This window comes from Notamacropus eugenii, chromosome 7 (genome assembly GCF_028372415.1).
Source record: "Notamacropus eugenii isolate mMacEug1 chromosome 7, mMacEug1.pri_v2, whole genome shotgun sequence".
Taxonomy (NCBI): Eukaryota; Metazoa; Chordata; class Mammalia; order Diprotodontia; family Macropodidae; genus Notamacropus; species Notamacropus eugenii.
Window position 1 is genome coordinate 21,746,904 of NC_092878.1, and position 20,509 is coordinate 21,767,412.

General features: G+C 36.9%; 1 protein-coding gene across 17 annotated transcripts in view; it reads left to right on the forward strand.

Annotated features, from left to right (window-relative positions):
* CDIN1 (CDAN1 interacting nuclease 1) overlaps window positions 1-20,509 on the forward strand; it is a 261,023-nt gene that overhangs the window by 132,568 nt on the left and 107,946 nt on the right. For 14 of the 17 annotated variants that reach the window (XM_072622894.1, XM_072622895.1, XM_072622905.1 and 11 more), the window contains 3 exons: window positions 3,081-3,160; window positions 3,536-3,585; window positions 9,075-9,142. The exons of the other annotated variants lie outside the window; for them this stretch is intronic. In XM_072622894.1, the coding sequence (XP_072478995.1) occupies window positions 3,081-3,160; window positions 3,536-3,585; window positions 9,075-9,142 (198 nt within the window). The remainder of the gene's footprint in view (window positions 1-3,080; window positions 3,161-3,535; window positions 3,586-9,074; window positions 9,143-20,509) is intronic. 17 annotated transcript variants of the gene reach the window in all.

The window sequence follows — 20,509 nt, forward strand, 5'->3', positions numbered from 1 at the left end:
TCCTGCATATTTTCCCCCTGGAGAACTAGTTACTAAAACACTTGAATAATGCTCATTTAGAACTATCTCTAGTAAGAAGACCCTGTAGTGGTCAGAAAGAAATGAGTATCACTTTCTGAATCAGTAGTCATGCTATAGGACAATATCTAGTGTGTTCATAGTGCTTTGAGGCCTACGGAATAATATTCATTCACGTATTTTAAACTTTTCTCACAGCCTGGTCACATACATTAAAAATATTTAGAATCATAGAATCTCAAATTTAGAGGGGACTTTTCAATGCCATCTAAACAAACCCATACTCAATCTATAAGCATTTATGTGCAGTTGCTGTGCTAGGAGAGGTTAGATAGTTGGATTGGCCCAGTGGTTAGAGTGGTTAGGTTTGGAATCAGGAAGATTTGAGTTCAATTCTGGCATCAGATACTTCCTAGCTGTGTGACCTTGTGTTAAGGGCAAGGAAAATACAATCTTTTGCTATTTTGTATAAAGTGCCTCTGATTGAAACTTGCCTTTATCTACCAAGAGTCTTTACTAGGAGTAAAGTACAGAAACAGGAGTTTTATATGCATTTGTATTGTTAATTATTTTAATGTGATTGAAGATCTTCCCCACCTGGGATGGGCCTGGGATGATTTGTAGAAAGGCCCATACCTTTTGTTAATGAGGCACTGGTTCCCAAGGATTGTGAAGCCTCCTGTCTCTAAAAAATGTGTAAGTATCCTGAAGGTGAGGTTTTACTTTGGGGCATAGTTTTTGGAAGAAAGTTTGTGTGTCAGATGAGACTTTTAGAAGCCACTAAGAAGCCACCCGGCTTTGAAAACCCAGATATTGGTGTTTTCCTCTCTGGTAACTATGTATGCATGGTCAGGCAGTTGCATCTGTCTGTTGAATTGTGATGTATGCGTTTCTCCCTGTCAGGCAGTTTGGAAACACTACCTATTGATTTAGATTTCTCTGTATTTTCTCTGAAGTTCAGGTTACTGACTTTTTCCCTTGAACTAAGTGAATGACTCATGTGCTTGAATAAAGTGATTGTTGACTTCTCGAAAGTTGCAAATCTAAGAACCTGTGATAGAAGCCCCCCTCTCACCCACCCCGGGTATGTCTGGGTGCTTGCTGTTCTCCCTGTGCAAGTGACTTAATCCTGTTTGCCTCAGTTTTCTCATCTGTAGAATGAACTGGAGAAGGAAATGGCAGACCACTCTAGTATTTTTGCCAAGAAAACCCAAAATGGGATCACAGGCAGTCAGACATGACCAAAATGTCTGAACAACAACGGCATTTTGTTAAGCACCCAAGATACAAAGAAAAGGTCAAAACATCCCTGCCCTCAAGGACCATACACTCCAATGAGGAAAGCAACATACATAAACCAGTGCATTCAAGATGAATATGGAGTATATTGGACATTATCTTAGAGGTTACGGCGAGCTAGGGAGTTGGGGAGGAGGACCAGGAAGTGATGTTTGATCTGTGTTTTAAAGAAATCCAGGGGATTTAATAACTGTTGGTGAAGGAATGAGTGCATTCCAAGGATCAGGAACAGCTAGTACATAGGCAGGAGGTGGGATGTAGTGTATGTGGAGTAGCAAGTAGGCAGTTTGGCTAGATCATAAAAAAAAAGAGAGTCCTCTCTAAAAACTGTCCAAGAAGTGAGCCTTCTTTGCCCAAAGACGTCCAGGGAGGAAGAGTTCCCCACCTGAGGCAGCCTATCCCTCTTAGAGATAGCTCTAATCTTTAGTCACTCCTTCCTTACACAAAGCCTAAATTGACCTTTTTGTAATCTATACAAATTGCAGAAAGATGAAGTGAGGGGAAAGGTGGTTGCAGAGCTGCTAAGTTTTAGAACTAAAATTCACAGTCAGGTCTCCTATCATCAAGCCCAGTGCCCTTTTCACTGTCCTATAATGCCTCTCAGAAGGATTTTCCCATGGAAATAGTAGATGATTTCAGTAGTTCAGAGCTTGCTGTCCAAGGTTAGAAAATGTTCTTGAAAAGGTGCTAGTAAATTTTTGTTTTAGGATTGTAATTTGTACAGCTAAACTTGTTCGCTGGGCTTATAAGTCCAAAACTCACTTTCAGTGGAGTCTCTTACTTGGGTGCTTCTAGGTCTTGATTCAGGACAGACTGTCTCTTGTATGTGGGTAGAGTGACTGTTAGTATTGAACCAGTTTCAGGACTGGCTGCACCAATTCCAAGTACATCTTCTAAACGTAGAGCTTTATTTGGTCGTCAATAGGTGCTGGGATACCCCAGCTTCATTGGCAAATAGGCTGAGATCATTGACTAAACTTTGGTGAGGGGGAGCAGTTTTGATTTAGTTTTTTACTTAAAATTATGTTGTTGTTCATTCTTTTTTTTCCTCTCCTTCTATGTTTCCCACCTGTTCAGTGGGTATCACAGGGAGTTTAAGAAGAATAATAATAATTGGGGACTTTAATAAAGTGCTTTAAATTGGAGCTTCACAGCAATTCTTTGAGGCTGACCCTATTACGCTATCTACTTTCCAAATGAGCGAACCGAGTCCCAGAGCAATGAAGCAACTTTTCCAGAAAGACAGAACTAATGAGTGTCTGAGATGGGCTTCAAACCCAAGCCTTCTTGACCCTAAATCCTATACCCTGTTCAGTACACTGCGCTACAATGATGCTTCCTTGCATTCGAATTCTTTTAACAAGAATTTTCTTTAAATCTGACCTATCTTTAGTAAGCTGCATGCATCCATATGCTTCCCACATTGTCCACCTGTAAGGAAAAGTTAAATGTTTTCTTTTCTCTCAAGTGGAATTTTTTCGATCCTAATTTATCTGGTAGGAGGCATACCTGTTCATTTACCTTTGTTACTCAATCAGAAGAAATGGGTCATCATTGAAATCTGGCAATGTAGATGGTAAACTTGGCCAAATAATCTCATTATAGGCTTCCCTAGCCAAAAAATAATCTTATTTTTTTTTTTTTCAAAAAAGAGCCATGATTAGTACCAGTGGTGTTTTCTTTCTCCGAGTACGCATCACATCTTGCACTGCATTTAGAATTATGTCGACTGTCTGCTAACCATTCTTCCTTTTCTTCTACAGCCTCCAAGTCTGTTATAAATAGTATGCTGCGGGACCCTTCTCAGATTCCAGATGGAGTTCTAGCAAATCAGGTCTATCAGGTATTAATCACAGCTGTCTATTCTCAGTGGCGATGCTGTTATCTGCCTAGCAGAGTAAAGGATTTTAAACCTCATTTAATTACTGTCATCATAAACTATCACTGAGGTCAGGGTGCACCATAAATGGCAAGGCAATATTTGTGAGAAGAGCATTTCAGTTTTTAATAGCTTTGCTTTTATAGTGAATAAAAAGCATGCAATTTTTGTTTTCTGTGATTAAATCAGAAAAAAACCAGCCTCTTGATAGCCTTTCTTCTTTCTTTTTCCTTTTTTTTTTTTTTTAAAGAAAAGTAATTACTGTTTTTAGGCCACTGCTCGCCTCTAATAGTATGTACTGTTGCCCAACACCACTCCTCTTCTCTTTTTTGTTGGCAGTGTATCGTGAATGACTGCTGTTATGGACCACTGGTAGGCTGCATCAAACAGTATCCTTTCCCATAAACTGTTAGGTGCACAATCGGCGAGCTCACACTGCAGAGGAGACGTGTCTCGCTTTAACCTGACATAAAGTTCTGCTTCACAAAACACATTTCCTGCTCTTCTATTGTACATTCAATCAACGGGAGGGTCACAGCGGACCTCTCTCTTCTCCTGCTTAAGAAAAACCGGAGAGGCCAACGGAAGGTGTCAGTTCAGCAGTCGGACATTCACACACTTATTTTAAACTGCTTGGTTTCTGATGAGATAAAAGGTACAGAGCCATTAGGCAGATAACCTACTATCCTGGATTGTATTTGACCGTTTCTCAGGAATTTTTTTTAATGTAATAAAGTTCCATTTAAAATGGGTAAAATAGGATCAAATTCATTGGAATAACTTTCTAGTCTGAGGTTAAAGGTGGTGGATTCAATTAAGATATCAAGGACTACTACCTTTTAAAGGGAAGAAGAGTCTTATTGTTTAAATGGCTGATTAAAATCTGGAAATAACATTTAGAATTCTTTAAATTCTCTTCCTCCTCCTCTTCCCCCTCCCCAACCCTGTACTAAATTTTAGGCTGTGAGATTCTTCCTAGTTACTGTTGTAAAAAAAGAATCACTAGTTATGAATCAAAGATGTTGAAATGATTTAAAGAATTAAATTGGTTGAATAAAAACATTTTTTAAACTAACTTTGCTAAAAATTGTTATTATGAAAAGAGATGGTAGATTCTAATAATTGTTCTGAAAACATTTTCATCTTGGGGAGAGAGTAGGGGGAAGGACAAGGAAAAGGGTGATCTAGAACTGTCTTTTTCAACATTGGATTCTCCTTCCACTATTGCAGAGTCCTAACTCATTTGTAAGATAGTCTTAGAGTTGCCTGGTCCACTAAAGCACATTGAGTGACTTGCCCGTGGTTAAACAGCTAACGTGTCAGAAAGAGAACTTGAGTTCTTGCCTTCCTGATTCCAAGACTGGCAATCCAGGGGACAAAGCCTTTTTTTTTTTTTTTTTTTTTTATATTAAGGCATAACAAATGATATGAAGTCACTGGCCCAAATTTTCGTATTCAGTTTAATTTCTAGATGCTGATTTTTTTTTCCCTCTTGCATGTTTTTGGTTGGTATAGATGAAACTAAACCAAAACCAAAGTCTCCTTGGTCACCAGGTGGGAGACATTCCTCTAGAACCCTTTTGTCAGTTTCATCAGACACAAACTAATTTTCCCCCCAACTGCTGCATCTTTAGGAAACTACAACAGTGCATAGACTTGTAACTTCATCACAGGTATTTGTTATTCTGTAGATACTGCTTGAAAGAATTCATTCACTTTCTCTCTTTATCTTTCAAATATAAAGTTAACTTTGATTTTTTTTTGTCTTTAACGAAGGGCTCTAAGATATTTAATGCCTGTTATATTGAGTTGTGTAGTCTGTCTCCTCTATAATATTTGAGATTTAATAAAAACACAGAACTAGCCTCAACGCATCTTTCCATTAAACCAAAAAGAGACGACATCTCTCTCCCTGTCATCAAATTAATGAGAGTGCTGGAAATCTTAAAAGTTTGCCAACCTCATGTTCAGCACATTTGTATTACAACTAATGTTGTCTCAGAGTATCTGGTGCTGAATTAGATGTTAATTTTAAAGCACATAAAATAGTTAAAAATCAATTTAAAGTTAAGGTTTTAAAAGCATAATGTCTTCTGAAGGATTGCATATTGATTTTAAATATAACTCTCTAATTATAAATGCATGGACTAAAGTATGAAGTCAACCTCTTTGTAAATGCCAGGAGGCTATTTTTCAGTAATAGTTCAGATGCTTACGGGAAACTAGATTGCTGTACTGCTGGAGTAGAAAATGGCTTGTGAGGTTATTTACAAGTTTTGCCCCATGGTCACTGCCATACATCAATAATAGGTATTATTATAGACTAAGTCTAAGTGTTTCTGCTTATGGTGCATTATAAATTCTGTTTGCAGTATTTTCCTTACATTTTTGTAATCATTCAATTTCCCTTTTTGGCTCTGTTCTTGCCAGCAGAGTTTAATGTAGGACATGATTTCAGTTGATAAAGACAATGATAGATGTATGTAAATGGATTTCACTAGATTATGTTTTTTTGCATTTCCATGATGACTATTGCTAGTAAAATTGCTGGTTTTTACAAGCTTTATTTTCCAGTTCTTGCACTTTATGTAAATCTGTAGCAAGTAAAACATCATAAAGGAATAGATTTTTTTCCCAAAGTTTAAATTAGCCATTATTTTTAGCATGCTCAATATGATAAAATGAACGTTATATTCTAGAATTTTCTTTCTGCACAGAGATATTGGAGATTTGGGGAGGTTTTACATTCTTTGAGGCAGCATACAATAGTGTCTAAAGGACTAGCCTCAGAATCAGAGTCAAGAAGATTGGTGTTCAAGTCTAGACTCTGAATTCTCCTTTCCATGTGACTATAGGCAGATCACTGAACATCATATTTGATGCCCTAGCCAACCAACTCTCTAAAATTATAAGGTACAGATGAGTTCACAATCTTATTGGTAGAAGGAGTTTCCATGCTAGAAGTTTCTATATGGATATAACCACAATTTCCCCTACCTCCAAACATATACAAATACAAGTTCCACTTCTAATGTGTAATGTTTGTATGACCTTAGGCAAGTCACTTGATCTTACTAGACCTTAGTTTTCTCAACTATAAATGGGATTTGGAAGGAAGGGTAGAGAATAAGTAAGTGAACTAGATGGTCCCTAAGATCTTTTCCAGAGGTGCTATTCTGTGATCTTGAATAAGTTACCTTAACTGATAAACAAGAAACACAGGGTATGAGATTTCCATGAAATATTTTATCTTCCTCTGAATGGAATTACTGTTTTCCCATGGCAGTGAGCATGGTATTCACTCTGTTCTGTGATACCTTGTTCATCTTCAGCAAACCACAGCAGTTCACAAGAGGTAAAAGCACGTTTATTTAATATTATAGATATAAAGACTTTTTATACCATTACAAAAATGTGGCAGCCATCATTTTCTATGTAGAATAAAAGGATAAATTGATTATTTGCTAATAGGAAACATGAGAACAAACTAGAAGTATCAATTGTTATTCCTCTTCTTTTTTCCCTCTTTCTTTCCACCCCATATTTTGTCTTCCTTTCCTTCCACTCTCTATAGACCTAGAATGAGTAGGAAATTCTACTTTGGCTTTCCAAAGTAACTTCTGGACACAGATAATAATGCCGGAAGCTTAAAATGCTGTGGGTTTCATTTCTGTACCATCAGTAACCTCAGTTTCATGATTCAACATTTTGGATGTAAATAATTTACAACCATAAAAGTGAGAGCATATTTTATGTGGGGTAGAAGTAAATAATTTAGGTCTCAAATGTGGAATGCCCCAAGTAACCAGATACCCTTGAGTGGCATTACTCAAATTACTTCAATGAATTCTACACAAGCATGAAAATTTTGTAATTTTTTTTGAAAAAGAAAGCATCGGTGGGGGGGGGGGAGATATTGTTATTAGAAATTAAGGATGAGAAACTGCCTTTAAGGGTATCCAAAGAAAGAAAAGAAAACATCAAAGGAGGTAATAGTCCCTATAGTCTCTTACAACTTTCTCTGATAAGTAACATGCGTCAGTATCTTATCAATTGTAAGGTTTTTTTTGAACAATGATAAAATCTTAATGTTTCACACTTTACAAAGGCTTTTCCTCAGAACAATCCTCTGAGGTAGTTGTGTACATGCTTCTCCCCCACCGCAGCCCCAATTTTACAAATCCAGAGATCAGAGAAGTTATGTGACTGGCTTGTTGTATGAAGGTTAAGACAACAGCCAGTAGGGACTCCAACCTACCCAGGCCTTTGGACTTCAAGTTCAATGCTCTGACTTATATTTGTTGATAAAGAACAAAAGAAGCCTGTAGTCCCTGCCCACAAATAGCCTCTATGTTTTATCGAAGTTGAAGTCTTAAGATGTATATAATCAGGCTCTAAGAACCCACAGTAAACCATACAGTACAGTAAGTTATGATGCAGGCCAGGCCAACATTATCAAAGTGAAATGAGGAATTTAGGTAATTATCTGGAAAATTGATAACAAATGATTTTTTTCTGAACTAGTTAAGAAACTGGAGAAAAGGCAGCGTAGTATAACTTTAGCTGAAAGTGCCCCTGGACCCAGTGACATGGAAATTGAGTTTAATTTCTAGCTCTGACAATTACTGGCTTTCTGGCATTGATCAAGTGACTTCATTGTCTTTGCAATGCTATCTCACAGGGTTGTTGAGAGCGAAACATCGTCTACACCTTAAAGTGCTACATAAGTGTAAACTCTATCTGTTTATGTGTGTGAGTATAATAATAGCCCATTTATCCAGAGGTCAGGTTTCTAAGGCAACCTCAGCCAACACAACTGAAAATTTGGAAGTAGAAAAGATCGCAGAGAACCTGCAATAGCTCTTCTAGAGTTGCTCTGCTAAATCCAGCCTTTAGGCACCCACTCAGACCTTTACTGATTATCATTTATTTATTACAATGTTTATTATTTATTGTTTTACTTTTCATATTATTATTTAAATTAATTATTAACAAGCTTAGTTATCTTGTTTCCTAGACCACAGTCGACTGAGATGGTGCCCTAGAAAGGAGGGTGGAAAATAGCATTTAGCAACAGGTGTTGATGGCTGTTGCCTTTCCTATACCTGTGCCTGACAGCAAGGGAGAACACAGAAAAACTCAAAGGCAGTGGTGGAACTGCTGTCTGTATTTTAGCGTAGTATAAGGACAGATGTTTACAGCGATTCCCTGAATCGTTAAGAAATAGGCCAAGTTATCTTTATTTCAATTTAATTTATATGTAATATACGTCTGTATGGCTTTTAAGTTATTTATTCTTAGAGAGGCAGCATAATATTGTGAATGGAAAACTGGCCTCAGAGCCAGGAAGACCTGGCCTAAGTCCCACCTCTCACATGTGTTGGCTATAAGAATCTGGGCAAATCATTTTCTTACTTTCTCAATGCCCTGGATAACTCTTAACACTATATAAGCTGCCAACCTACACAGAGAGAGGGATTTTTCTTATTGGAATACAAGCTCCTTGAAGGGTAGGATTATCTTTTTGGTTTGTCTTTGTGTCTCCAATACTTATCTCAGTGCCTGACAGATATTCAGCCCTCAGTCAATGCTTTCTCTCTCTCCATATAGGAATTCCCTACATCAATGAAATCGTAGCTTCTGTTTCTACCCATATATTTAATGATAACAGTAAACTTGTCACTTGAACATGTGAACTTCAGTTTCTTGGACAATTTTGTAATCCAGAATATCTCATTCCCAAACAATGGTGGGTGAATAGGGGAAATCACTATTTCACTCTCTTGGGTGGATCTGGTATTTGTGTTGGTGCCACTTTATTTTTGTCTAGTGACAACCTTGTCAAAAAAAGTTACCCGCTTTAACTTCAACTATCTAGTGCCATCGGGCATGAACATGAAGTCCTGCTGAGAGACTTGCTGCTAGAGAGAAACCTGTCCTTCCTAGGTAAGTACTGATAGCCAAACGGATCTTCTTTGGCCTCATGTATCTTAGTGAATACTTAGAACTACACACACACACACACACACACACACACACACACACACACACACACACACGCACACACACACACGCACGCACGCACGCATCTCAAATTGCACTGTATTATGTACTAAAGGAAGAGTAAAGGATGATTGATGGTGTGCGTGTTCCTTTTATTGATTTAGAACTGAGCAGGAACTCAGTTACCTAATCTTCTATATATACAGCACATGCAGAGGCTTGCAATTAATATTTTATAGAATAAGTATCTGAAAAAATGCTTTAATATCTGTTGCAGTATTACTTTTGGTGTCATGAGATATTAACTACAACCCAGGCCTTATGAGAGCTGGAAGGGAACTGAAGAAATAGTATCCATAAAATGCTTTATGTATTAAAAATATTTGGCTAGAAAAATTCACATTAAGTTTTTATTTTTCTGATTTTTAATAATTGTCTAGAATCCCTGAGGATTTTTTTTGTCTTGAAGCAAAAGCATCATTAAGCTTTTTTTTATTGATTTTTAAAAAAATATATTATTCTCATTTCAGATTCAAATAAAATAGAATAAATGATGGGTGTTTGTGTGTTTGTAAGTGTATTGCCAGCTATTTTTCCTTTGGATATTTGTTCTAACTCCCACTTAAATAAAAGTTATGCGGTAGCTTTTATACAGGGGACTGGAAAAGAATGGTAATGGATTAAAAACAACTTGGATTTGGAAAATGGTAATGATATACAGTAAGGAGGCAGGGAGAAGGGAAGCCCCTCAGTTTGTTTAAAATCCTAAGCACAGTATTACATAATTATTTCTATTTCATTTCGATATTTAAGGGAACTCTACATTATAGCCTTAAGAGGAAATCAAAGCACTTTGGATTATATTGGCTTTGTATCAAGTGGACAAAGAATTGGTGAAGAAAAATCAAATATAGAGCAATTATTAATGGTCCAGTGCCAAGTTGAGAAAAGGTCCTGCAGGGCGCCTTTTTGGATTCAAATCTCAATATTTTTATTAATGAGTTGGATGAGGGAGTTTAGAATGTTATCAGATTACAGATGATTGGAAGGTGGAAGGCATTTTAGACACAATAGTTTGGTTGGGATTGAAATATACTGTGATGTTGATGATTTAGGGAAATGGTCTCAAGTCAGCGCCATAAATTTCAATAAATAAAAGCAATAAGATATTTCACATGGGAAGAAAAAATCTAACATCAAAGCATATGAAGAGGAAAGTAACCATGATATAAAGACACTACAACAAATGGAAGAAATCCAAGTAATTATGTTCTGGGTTATATCTGGCAGAATAAGCCAGGACAGGTTCAGAGCTCTTATATTCCTGGAGTTTTAGAAATTGTCCCAGGAAGCGTCCCCCCTAGAGAACAGTATTAGTGAGTCATGGGATGGAAACTTCTAGCAACATCTCATTTCAGTTTTTAGATAGGAGTCAGAAAGAAAATGGAATATTGGGGTTAGAAAATGGATCGAGTTAGAGTTAGAAAGCAGGTGACATGGGAATGGTCACTATCCGGCCATTAGTAATTAGGTCACTAATTACTCTAGTGATGGACTTGGAGTCTAGAAGACCTGTGTTCTAATTTTGCCTCAAACACTTAACAAGCTGTGACGCCTTGGTCACTTAACCTTTCTCAGACTTCGTTTCTTCATCTGAAAAATGAAGTTTTTCGTAATACCATCTACCTCACTGGGTTGTTTTGAGATTCAAATGATGTAATAGGTAAAGGGTTTGCCAACTTTAAAGCTCTCTAGAGATGCTAGGTGTGATTACATCACCAGCCAAACACCTATACCTCGCTAATCTTTTGGCCTGCTTCCTTATCCACTTTTGCTACAATCATCGTACCGCTCTATCCTTTAAAATAATAGATAGCGCTTTTGCGTAGAAATTTTTCAAAGCACTCTAAATGTATCCTCTCATTTGCTCCTCACAACCTTGACTGGTAGGTGCTATTTCCTATTTTACAGACTGAGAGATATTAAATGACTTACCTAGGGGATCATACGGCTAATAAGTGACTGAGGCAGGATTTGAACTCAAGTCTTTTTGACTTCAAATCTTGTACTCTATCTATGTTACTTAGTTGCTCTAGAGAAGTGAATTGGGTCCAATGTCTCAGACTCATGTCCCCTGCCTATCTTCTAGGCTGTGCACCTTAGTCAGATCTTCTTCCCCAGTTATCAACATAGAACCAGGAGCTCTCTCCAGGTATGTAGGCAAAGGGCATGATTTTTTGTCTAACCTTGTGCTAGAGCACTTAACTCATTTGTGTCTCCTGAATAGGGTGTACCAGTCATGGACCATTGAGAAACACTGTGAGTCAATAGGGCTATGAGGGAACCAACCTGGACCTTTAAAACCAACACTGAGAGTGGTTGAAGCATCCAAAAGAAATATGCGCATGTAGCTCACTGACATGAATATTTCCAAGGGCCCTGGAAAGATTCCTCTGATCCTTTTGCATGATAGTGCAGGGATGCAAGAACTAGAGAAGTAAGTAGCCTGAGATTTCCAAGGCACGATGATGACTTTTGAGAAACACGTACCTTTTTTTTTTTTTTGGAATTTTTATATTGTTGATGTTCCATCTTGTCTATAAATGGCTGTTTTACAGGTGAGGCTTCATCAGTTTCCATATATGTTTGTTGTGCATTTTTCTATAAGTCATTAAGCCCTCCCGTCCACGTTCCTTCTCTTATGTCTACATCACCAGTACTCTTTCTCCAGCAGAAGGGAAAATGAAAAAAATTTTTGTGGTGATACCAAATGTTTGATTAATATAGTCTGCGCTTCTGCCTACGCCAGAGCAGGGCTAATGCTTTACAAAGCACACCTAATGAAAGATAGATGTAGGGATCAAGTTAAAACAGCATGGTAGAAAACAAAAAACCTGAAGTGTTAGTCCACAAAAGATTTAACCGGATGAGAAGTAAAAAGGGTATTGTGAAGAAACAGAATGAGAAGTGGACAATTGAGAGTAGGCATTTTAGCCCTCCCTGTTTTTCCCTCCAGATGCACCTAATGTCCTTTTAAATCACTAGCACTTAACAAAAAAAAAAAAAAAAAATCCTACATTCTTTTTACTTGTAATTCCAGTGTCCAGGAGGGAGGAAGGTAAATGCCTAACCTTTGAAACTGCGAAGCATTTTAGAAACAATAATTTGGCTGAATTTATAGGATGCTATGATGTCTAGCACTGGTTTACCATAAGAGGATCTGGGTTCAGGTATTACCTTTATCCCTCTGAAGCTTTGTGACCATAAGTTATATGTTATATATATGTATATATATGTATACATATATATATTTCTTACTTCAGGTGCTTGATTCAACTTTATTTTTGTTGTGATGGCAATCAGTTATTTTTATTCTTGTTAGATTTTATTATTAACATGGTAGCAACCTTGCTTCCCTAAGAGAGATTTTAATATTTTTGATGATGGGCTAATACCTATAATGAATTTTTAAAATATAAATATATTCATTTTAGAAAGTAAGATGGTAAAGAGATCACAGAGATAGATGCATAGGTAGATAGACAAAGAATTATATACAGATATATGGTACATGGAATATTTCACCATTATGGAGAAAACACAATTTCTTGAGTTTTTGGTTTATGTAAGAACTATTAATGAAATCTTTTCCAAAGTACACTGAGAAGATCTGCTTCTAGGATGGTATTCAAGGCCAACCTTAGATATGTATAGAAGGCGGACTGCCCATGCTCTATGCACACCTATGGGGACCAACCATAGGACACATAGTTATTATGGGGGTAGGACAAAGGATAGGACTGGGAGAAGAGGAGAAAGAGTGAGCCATGTTGATTCAGGAGTAACTCTTTTTAACTATAATTCTTTTTTTTTTTAGTACTCATTCAACAATCTGTAATATGGAAACTAGACTTAATTATTTCATTGAATCATGCCCAAACCTTTACTTAACCTTAAAAATCAATTAACTATAAGAAGTTTGCCTGTGCCCTTTTGTTCCCATATTTAGTAATAGTAAAGCTAGGTACCTCATCAGCATGTAAAGAAGGTGGTTAATTTATTCTATGCATTTTAAACATTTTACTATAGTACTGAATTACCACGTGTTTACTTAAGATTAAAACATGAAAATGCAGTGCCTAGTATGAAATATTGTTATAGCGTGGTCATCCTTTCAGCTTACAAATGCCCCTTCACAATGATTAATTGAGCCTCAAGTACTATGCCAGGGAAATTTAGATAGTGCATCGTTTAAAATCAAATGGTAAAATACTGGTAAATAAGTAGACACTCAAGTCTGATCTTCCTTATTTACACATGTATACTTTGGATCTTGTAACAGAGCTGCAGCAAACATGTTTGTTTTCCTTCAGATTCTCTTGTGATCAGACATAAAATGCAGTGCCTCACTTGAGGTTTCTAATCCCAAGTGATTTCCAGTAATGAACATCCCATCCACTCATTAGTCATGGTTTATGTACTAGCCTTTCAAATACTAAGAATCATAACTTTTCCTATAGGTTTCCCTTCCTCAACTGCCACCCCAGCCCATTTTATCGCTGACCTTCCCAATGTAATGTCCACTTTTTTCTTTTTGTCTCTAAAATGTCTCCCTATTTTTAAAAGAACAATATTTTCTGACCTAATTTTGGTTAAATTTCAACAAAGAGATATTTTGCCAAGGATTTTTACCATCATTCAAAAGAGGACATGACCCTGATCCTTGATATTGGCAGCTTTTCTTTCTTAGTAAAATAACTCATTTGAATTTTAATTTTTAAAATGGAATCTGGAATTCTAGCACATTTTCAATTTCATGGGAACGAAAAGATTTTTTGTGAAAGTAAATGAGTTTAAAAGAAAAGTTCTTTGGGCTCCTTGAAGGAAAGGAAATCTATAAATTTCTGACAGTTATTATATGCCTGTTTTTAAGCAAACCATTATATCCAAGCAATTAGGTCAAATGTTAACAGTCAATAATTCCCCTTCACACTTGAATTAATATCCATGGGTCATACCATATGACTTTTCTAGGAGTGTTGATGGACTTGGGTTAACCCGTTCAGATTTTCTCACCAAGTTCCCTTCCTTTGTGATTAAATGACATGGGTTTTCAAGATGATCTCATTCTCATTATATTCTAACAATCTAAGCTAACCAATCACAGACTGACCAGGTATAATGTCAGTGGATGATAAATCTAGATGTGCCTGCCTGCCAATTATCCAGAATTCATTTTGCATGTAATGTGAAGAACGTTGAGTCTATTATATAACATCTTTGCCCTGAGGCAAATAAGATTCTTCGCATACTTTCCATTGACCATTAGGTATCATGGTCCTCCTCATAGGACCCATGTGAAATAGTTAAACACTGCAATAATCCATCCCACTTCCAGCTTGTAGATGTGGAAAATATGTTTTGCTCTCCCAACGGAAATAATTTATGTAACTAAATGAATAATGAGACTGTTTCCTGGGCTTTCTTCTCTTTGGTTTGTGGGATCTTTGGACAAGAAAGCAAAGAGGAAAAGACCTGAGAAATAGGAACAGAACAAGAGAACATATATGGCTGGAGAAAATAAGAACAGAAAAAGACATTTCTTACAAAAAGACAAAGAAGGTAAACCATTGCTTTTCCCTCACCTTCCACGAATTGGCAGACTTCCAGGTGGGAAAAGCTTTCATTAGGTAGCACCAAGGCTAGTAGCTGGTACACATTCTTGTTAAGTTTGGCTGCCTTAATAAGGGTGCAATAGAAAAAAAATTTCTTTTTCTCTTCCCAATGAATGTTACCCTGTTGGGAGCAGCTGACAATTACTTTGAGTGACACCTTAGAAGCATTTGCTTTATCTCCCCCCACCCCCATGTTTGGTCATGCCTCATGTCAAACCAGCATATTTTACATGGGTCCTTTTCCAGCTCTCATGTAAATACTCTACGGGACTACAGGAGGGTATAATATATAAAACTGAATAGGCATAGTGAAGGATGTCCCTTGCTGTAAGAAATTAGGATCTTTGTTTCCTAAGAGTTCATCTGTTCCCGCTGCTTTATTCCCCACCTGAAGCAACAATCCTCTGCTGGGGAAGTGATTATGATGTGACAAACAGAGGATTATGACTTCAGGTGAAGAACAGGCAGCAGCAGCAGATGAGATTTAGAATACAAAGATCCTGTTTACATGCTGATGTTAGCAGTAGAGAAGGAGAGACTGGAAATAAAACATATGATTATATAGGCTGAAGTGAATTGAGAAAGATGGTTATTCCAGGAGGCATTAGCTGTTATTTAAATTCTACCATTTCTGAAGGTTAAAAATCAGATGTGATTCTCCATCGTAATTATTGTAGTATTCTTTTTAAAAATGGGCCAATTCTCCTCCTTTCTCCATACGGGGGCAGGAATGTCAAGGGACTTCAGTAATGATACTTAGGTATGCCTTTTTCTTGAGACCCTAAAGACATAGGTAGTTGATGGCTCCAGCATCCCGACCCAGGCTGGGTGCTACAAAGATTTGTGTGTGTGTTCATCCTTTGTTGTCGAAGAAGACCATGCCATCGAAAAATGATGACATGACTAGCACTTGACTTTGTTTTGAGTAAAGGAGGGCTGTGCAGGTCACCAGCCTCGCTTTTCCTCCAGAGCCATCTGAATCCAGTGACTAGATATTCATCAGGATGACTGGAGATGACCCAGGATGAGGCAATTGGGTTTAAGCCCAAGGTTGTGACAGCTAGTGAGTGTCAAGTGTCTGAGATGAGATTTGAACTCAGGTCCTCCTGATTCGTGCACTGGTGCTCTATCCACTGCACCACCTAGCTGCCCCACAGATATTTAAAGAGAGTACAAGATCATCCTCCTCGTCTCTCTTCTGGTTAAGTCTCTTCCACTCTGCTGTTGCTCCTACTTCTAGGTTTCCTTTGACTTGAGGTCAGGATCACAGAACAACCCAGAACTCTCCATCAGCAGGGGCAGTATAAGCTACTTATATGATCGCTATCACTCTAATACTGAGGTGGCCAACCTCTTTGTGGAAAACAGCTACTTTTTATCTCCAGAAAGTTTTCAAATGATTGCAGGGCAGGGATAGAGTTAGGGACAGGGAAATATCAGACTTGTAAGGACTGGCATCTCTGGCAATGTCTTCCCAGTAACCAGTTGCTATGTTGACCATTTAGAGACTTCTGCTCTAATGGAATATTGTATCAATACTGTTGTCACATTGTGTGTGGAAACAAGGGGGAAAAATGCTTAGGATCATATATCTAGAGCTGGAGAGGCCACCAAGTCCAACCCTCTTATTTTACACATGAAGAAACTGAGGCTCAAAGAAATTAAATGATTTGCCCAAGGCCACACATAGCTAGTGAATGTCAGAACTGCAGTTTGAACCTAAGTTCTCTTAATCCAAACCAATGAACTTTCCACTGGAACACAGTTATTATCAACAGACTCCAGATTGTTACTTCTTTTTTGTTAATTCATAAGTAACATGCTACAAAGAAAGATAATACCAGTAGCAGGATCTCTAAGTGAAAGGGTATAGTAAGTTTTATTACCCTTTTGTTTCTTAATGGAGTTCTCTCCAAAAATACACTGCTTTGCAACGCCATTAACAATACATGGGTTGGGTCTTTTTTGGTGATGTCATTTTATTTATCTGTTTGCCAATTTGATGGATTTGAGAGTACTTCAGATTGTTTTAATTTTATAACTCTGATTGTTACTGGGGTGGAATATTTTTCAAAGTGTTTTTTTACTCCACGTTTACAGTTTATGCATTGTCCATCTATATCTCCCATATCCTACGATAGTGTCCTGTTACAGTGCCTTGTTTTGTTTTTATAATGTCATTTTTTTTTCCTTTTTTTTTTTTCAAACAAGTAACATTGATTTTCTCTCTTTTCTACTCCCTTCCCTATTTGGGGTGGGGAAAAAGAAACAAAAACCTTGTTAACAAATGTGCATAATAACGCAACATAAATTCTTTCATTGACCATGTCCAAAAATGTATGTCTCATTATGCTTCTTAAGACCTTTCTATCAGGAAGTAAATAGCATGGTTCAGCAATTGTTTTTTGTAATTGTGCTTGGTCATTGCAGAGATCAGAGTTCTTAAGACTTTCAGAGTTGCTTAGCCTTACAGTTCTGTTGTCTTTCTGCTTTCTGTATTCTTTCTGCTTACTTCACTATGCATCAGTTCATGTAAGTCATCTCAGGTTTCTCAGAAATCATTCCATTCTTCATGTCCTTGTAGCACAATAGTATTACATTATATTAATATACTGGCATTTGTTTTAGTCATTACCCAATTGATTAGTATCCCCTTAGTTTCTAGTTTTGGGGGGTTTCTGGCCAACCACAAAGAAGTGTGTGTGTGTGTGTGTGCTTGTGTGCTTGTGTGGATGTCTATGTACGTATGTAGATTCTTTTCCTCTTTTTTTAAATCTCTTTGGAACATTGGTCTAATGGTGCTGTTTGTTACTAAGTCAAAGGTTATGCTCAATTAAAGGACTTGTTGCACACAGTTCCAAATTGTTTTCCAGAATGACTAGGTCAACTAACTGTTCCACCAACAATGCATTAAGTAGGCTATTTTCTTGCAGCCCTTCCATCAGTTGTCATCTTTCATTTTTGTCCTATTTTCCAATCTGATAGGTATGATATGAAACATTGGAGTTACTTTAATTTTCATTTCTCTGATAATTAGTATTTTACTCATGTGGCTCTTGATAGCTTGGATTTCTTCCCTTGAAAACTGACTGTTCATATCCTTTGGTCATTTATCAATTTGTAGTAAATGGCTATTATTGTTATTTCTTATATACATACATATATATATATATATATATATATATATATATATATATATATATATATATATATATATATATATATATATATATATATATATATCTCTTAGAAATTAGTCTTTTATCAGATGATGTGCTTCAAAGATTCTTCCCAGTCTTCTAATGTCTTGTCGTGGAAATGGAGTACTTTGTTTCAAATAGGACATTTCAGAAGACCACAAGATCTGAAAAAAGCCTTGTTGCTGGTAGATTATATGTCATCCAAGAGCCATGCTAACTAACTGTAAAGAATCTGATTACCAAATTCACCAGGGTTGAGTTTTGGACTCTGCCCCAGTAACAATCAAAGAGTTATAAAATGAAAACAATTCTGCAGTACTCTCAAATAATATTATATGTCCCCTGGAAACTGGATATTAATTACCCATTTAATTTTATATCCACTCCTTTAAATTTTGTGTCAGGCTGTTCTCTGCTGTGTTCAGCAACGACATTTTGATTTTTTAAAGATTATGTTATTGTTTTTCTTGTGCACTTTTATTTTTATATAATCATCCATGTCACCCTTGTTCCTGGCCATGTCTTCCATTTCTTCTTTGATAACTGCCCATTCAGTTGCTTTTCTTACCTAAACCATATTAAATCAGGTTGATTTAACATAAGTATTGTCTTCACCCTGTTCATACATTGCTGCCTATCACTATTAGCACGGGTGTTAGTGACCAACCCGGGTTAAGCTCTAGAATCACGCATCTGCAGTCTGACTCAGCCTACATTGTGTATTTCTTAAGTGGAACACATTGACAAAAGGTGAATGATCAATCATCCAGCGTTTATTAAACTGCCTACTATGTTCCAGATGCTGAGAATAAAATACAATAAATTAAATAATCCCTTTCACAAGAAACTTACATTCTAATGTGGAAGATAACAAGAAGAGAGGGAGAGAGGGAAGGAGAGAAAGAGAGAGAAAGAGAGAGAGATTATGATACATACAAAGTAGTTCAATCTAACCCTAAATCCTACTCTAATGACATATCTACCCATGAGGTTAGGGAGGATACCAGCAGTGAAGGGATTGAGGAAAGGCTTCATGTAGCTTAAAGCTGCATCTTGAAGGAGGAGAGGGATTATATAAAATGGAGGTCAGGAGGCAGTGTATTTCAGGCATGAGGGGCAGTCATTGTAAACGTATGGAACTGGAAATTGAGGAACAAGAGAAAAGGCCATTTTGGCTGTATTACAGAGTACAGAAGGGAAATAATATACAGTGAGGTTGGAAAGATAGGTTGGGGCCAAGTTTGAAGGCCTTGAAAAAGCTAAACAGAGCAGTTTATATTTGATTTTAGAAGTCATTGTTTTGAACCCATGTATACACGTATGTATACGTGCAAGTGATTTGTTTGGTAAATTCTAACCTAATAGTGTTAACAATCTTAATGAAAGGCATCTTGGCACACTGAATGGAAAACCTGCTTCAGAGTCAGGAAATACTTGGGTTCAGGTTCTACTTCTGACCTATACTGGTTTTAGGACCTTGTAACAATCATTGGAACTCTTAAGTTCCCCCAGGGATTAAGACTGAGTTTCAGAACAGCTTGCCGTCAGCACTGGAAGAGGGAGTTCTTTCAACAATGGAATGCCCTGCACCATTGAAATGATAGGTTTGGTTAATTAAAACATCTGATTGTTAATATGGTTTTTATCATAATAAGATTAAGCTTAAACATAATATGTGATCCTATAATACATTACTGTGCTAATATACCAGTTTCATATTAATAGATATCCACTGTAAGTCCTACTTCATCACTGCATTTCTTGGGCTTTCCTAAAACTACGCCAACCTTGTGTAGGTCCTACTAGATCTCAACCAGCAGAAAAGACTTTGATATGGACTAACCATTGTTGGTTCAGTGTTCATGATACAGCGATACAATGGGAGTGGAGCAAGATTGAGTCTTGTCCAGAGGGCTTTTGAGCCCTAACTAATCCTGTGGCCTTTGTCAGTTCAGTTCAGCGTACATTTATTAAATATGTTCCATGGGCTTGGGCCTATTTTCTCATCTACAAAATGAGGTTAAACTAGATGATCTCAAAGTTCCCTTTCTGTTCGAAAATTTGCTTTAGTTATTATGCGAATCTAAGTTTTGCACAAAGAGCTGTGAAGTCTACTTTTAGGAAGTGTGGAGGTGGAAAGGCATGGCCAGTCCAAATGCTTCTAGGATTAAACATTAAAATGATTTCAGAGGGAATAACAAAGAAAAAACTCTAGAATAGAAAAAAAAAAGATGCATTGCGATTCATGAAAGTGGGTAATCTTCCATTTTCATAAATATACAGGTTTGACTGGTTTCCATACATTATAAATCATCTTTGATATATCATTTTACAGATATTAGGACAAAATTTTAGATAAGCATTTTCAAATTTAATTTTCAAATTCATGACTATTGTTTCATTTGCCACTGTGAACTCAAACTCAATGTAATCTT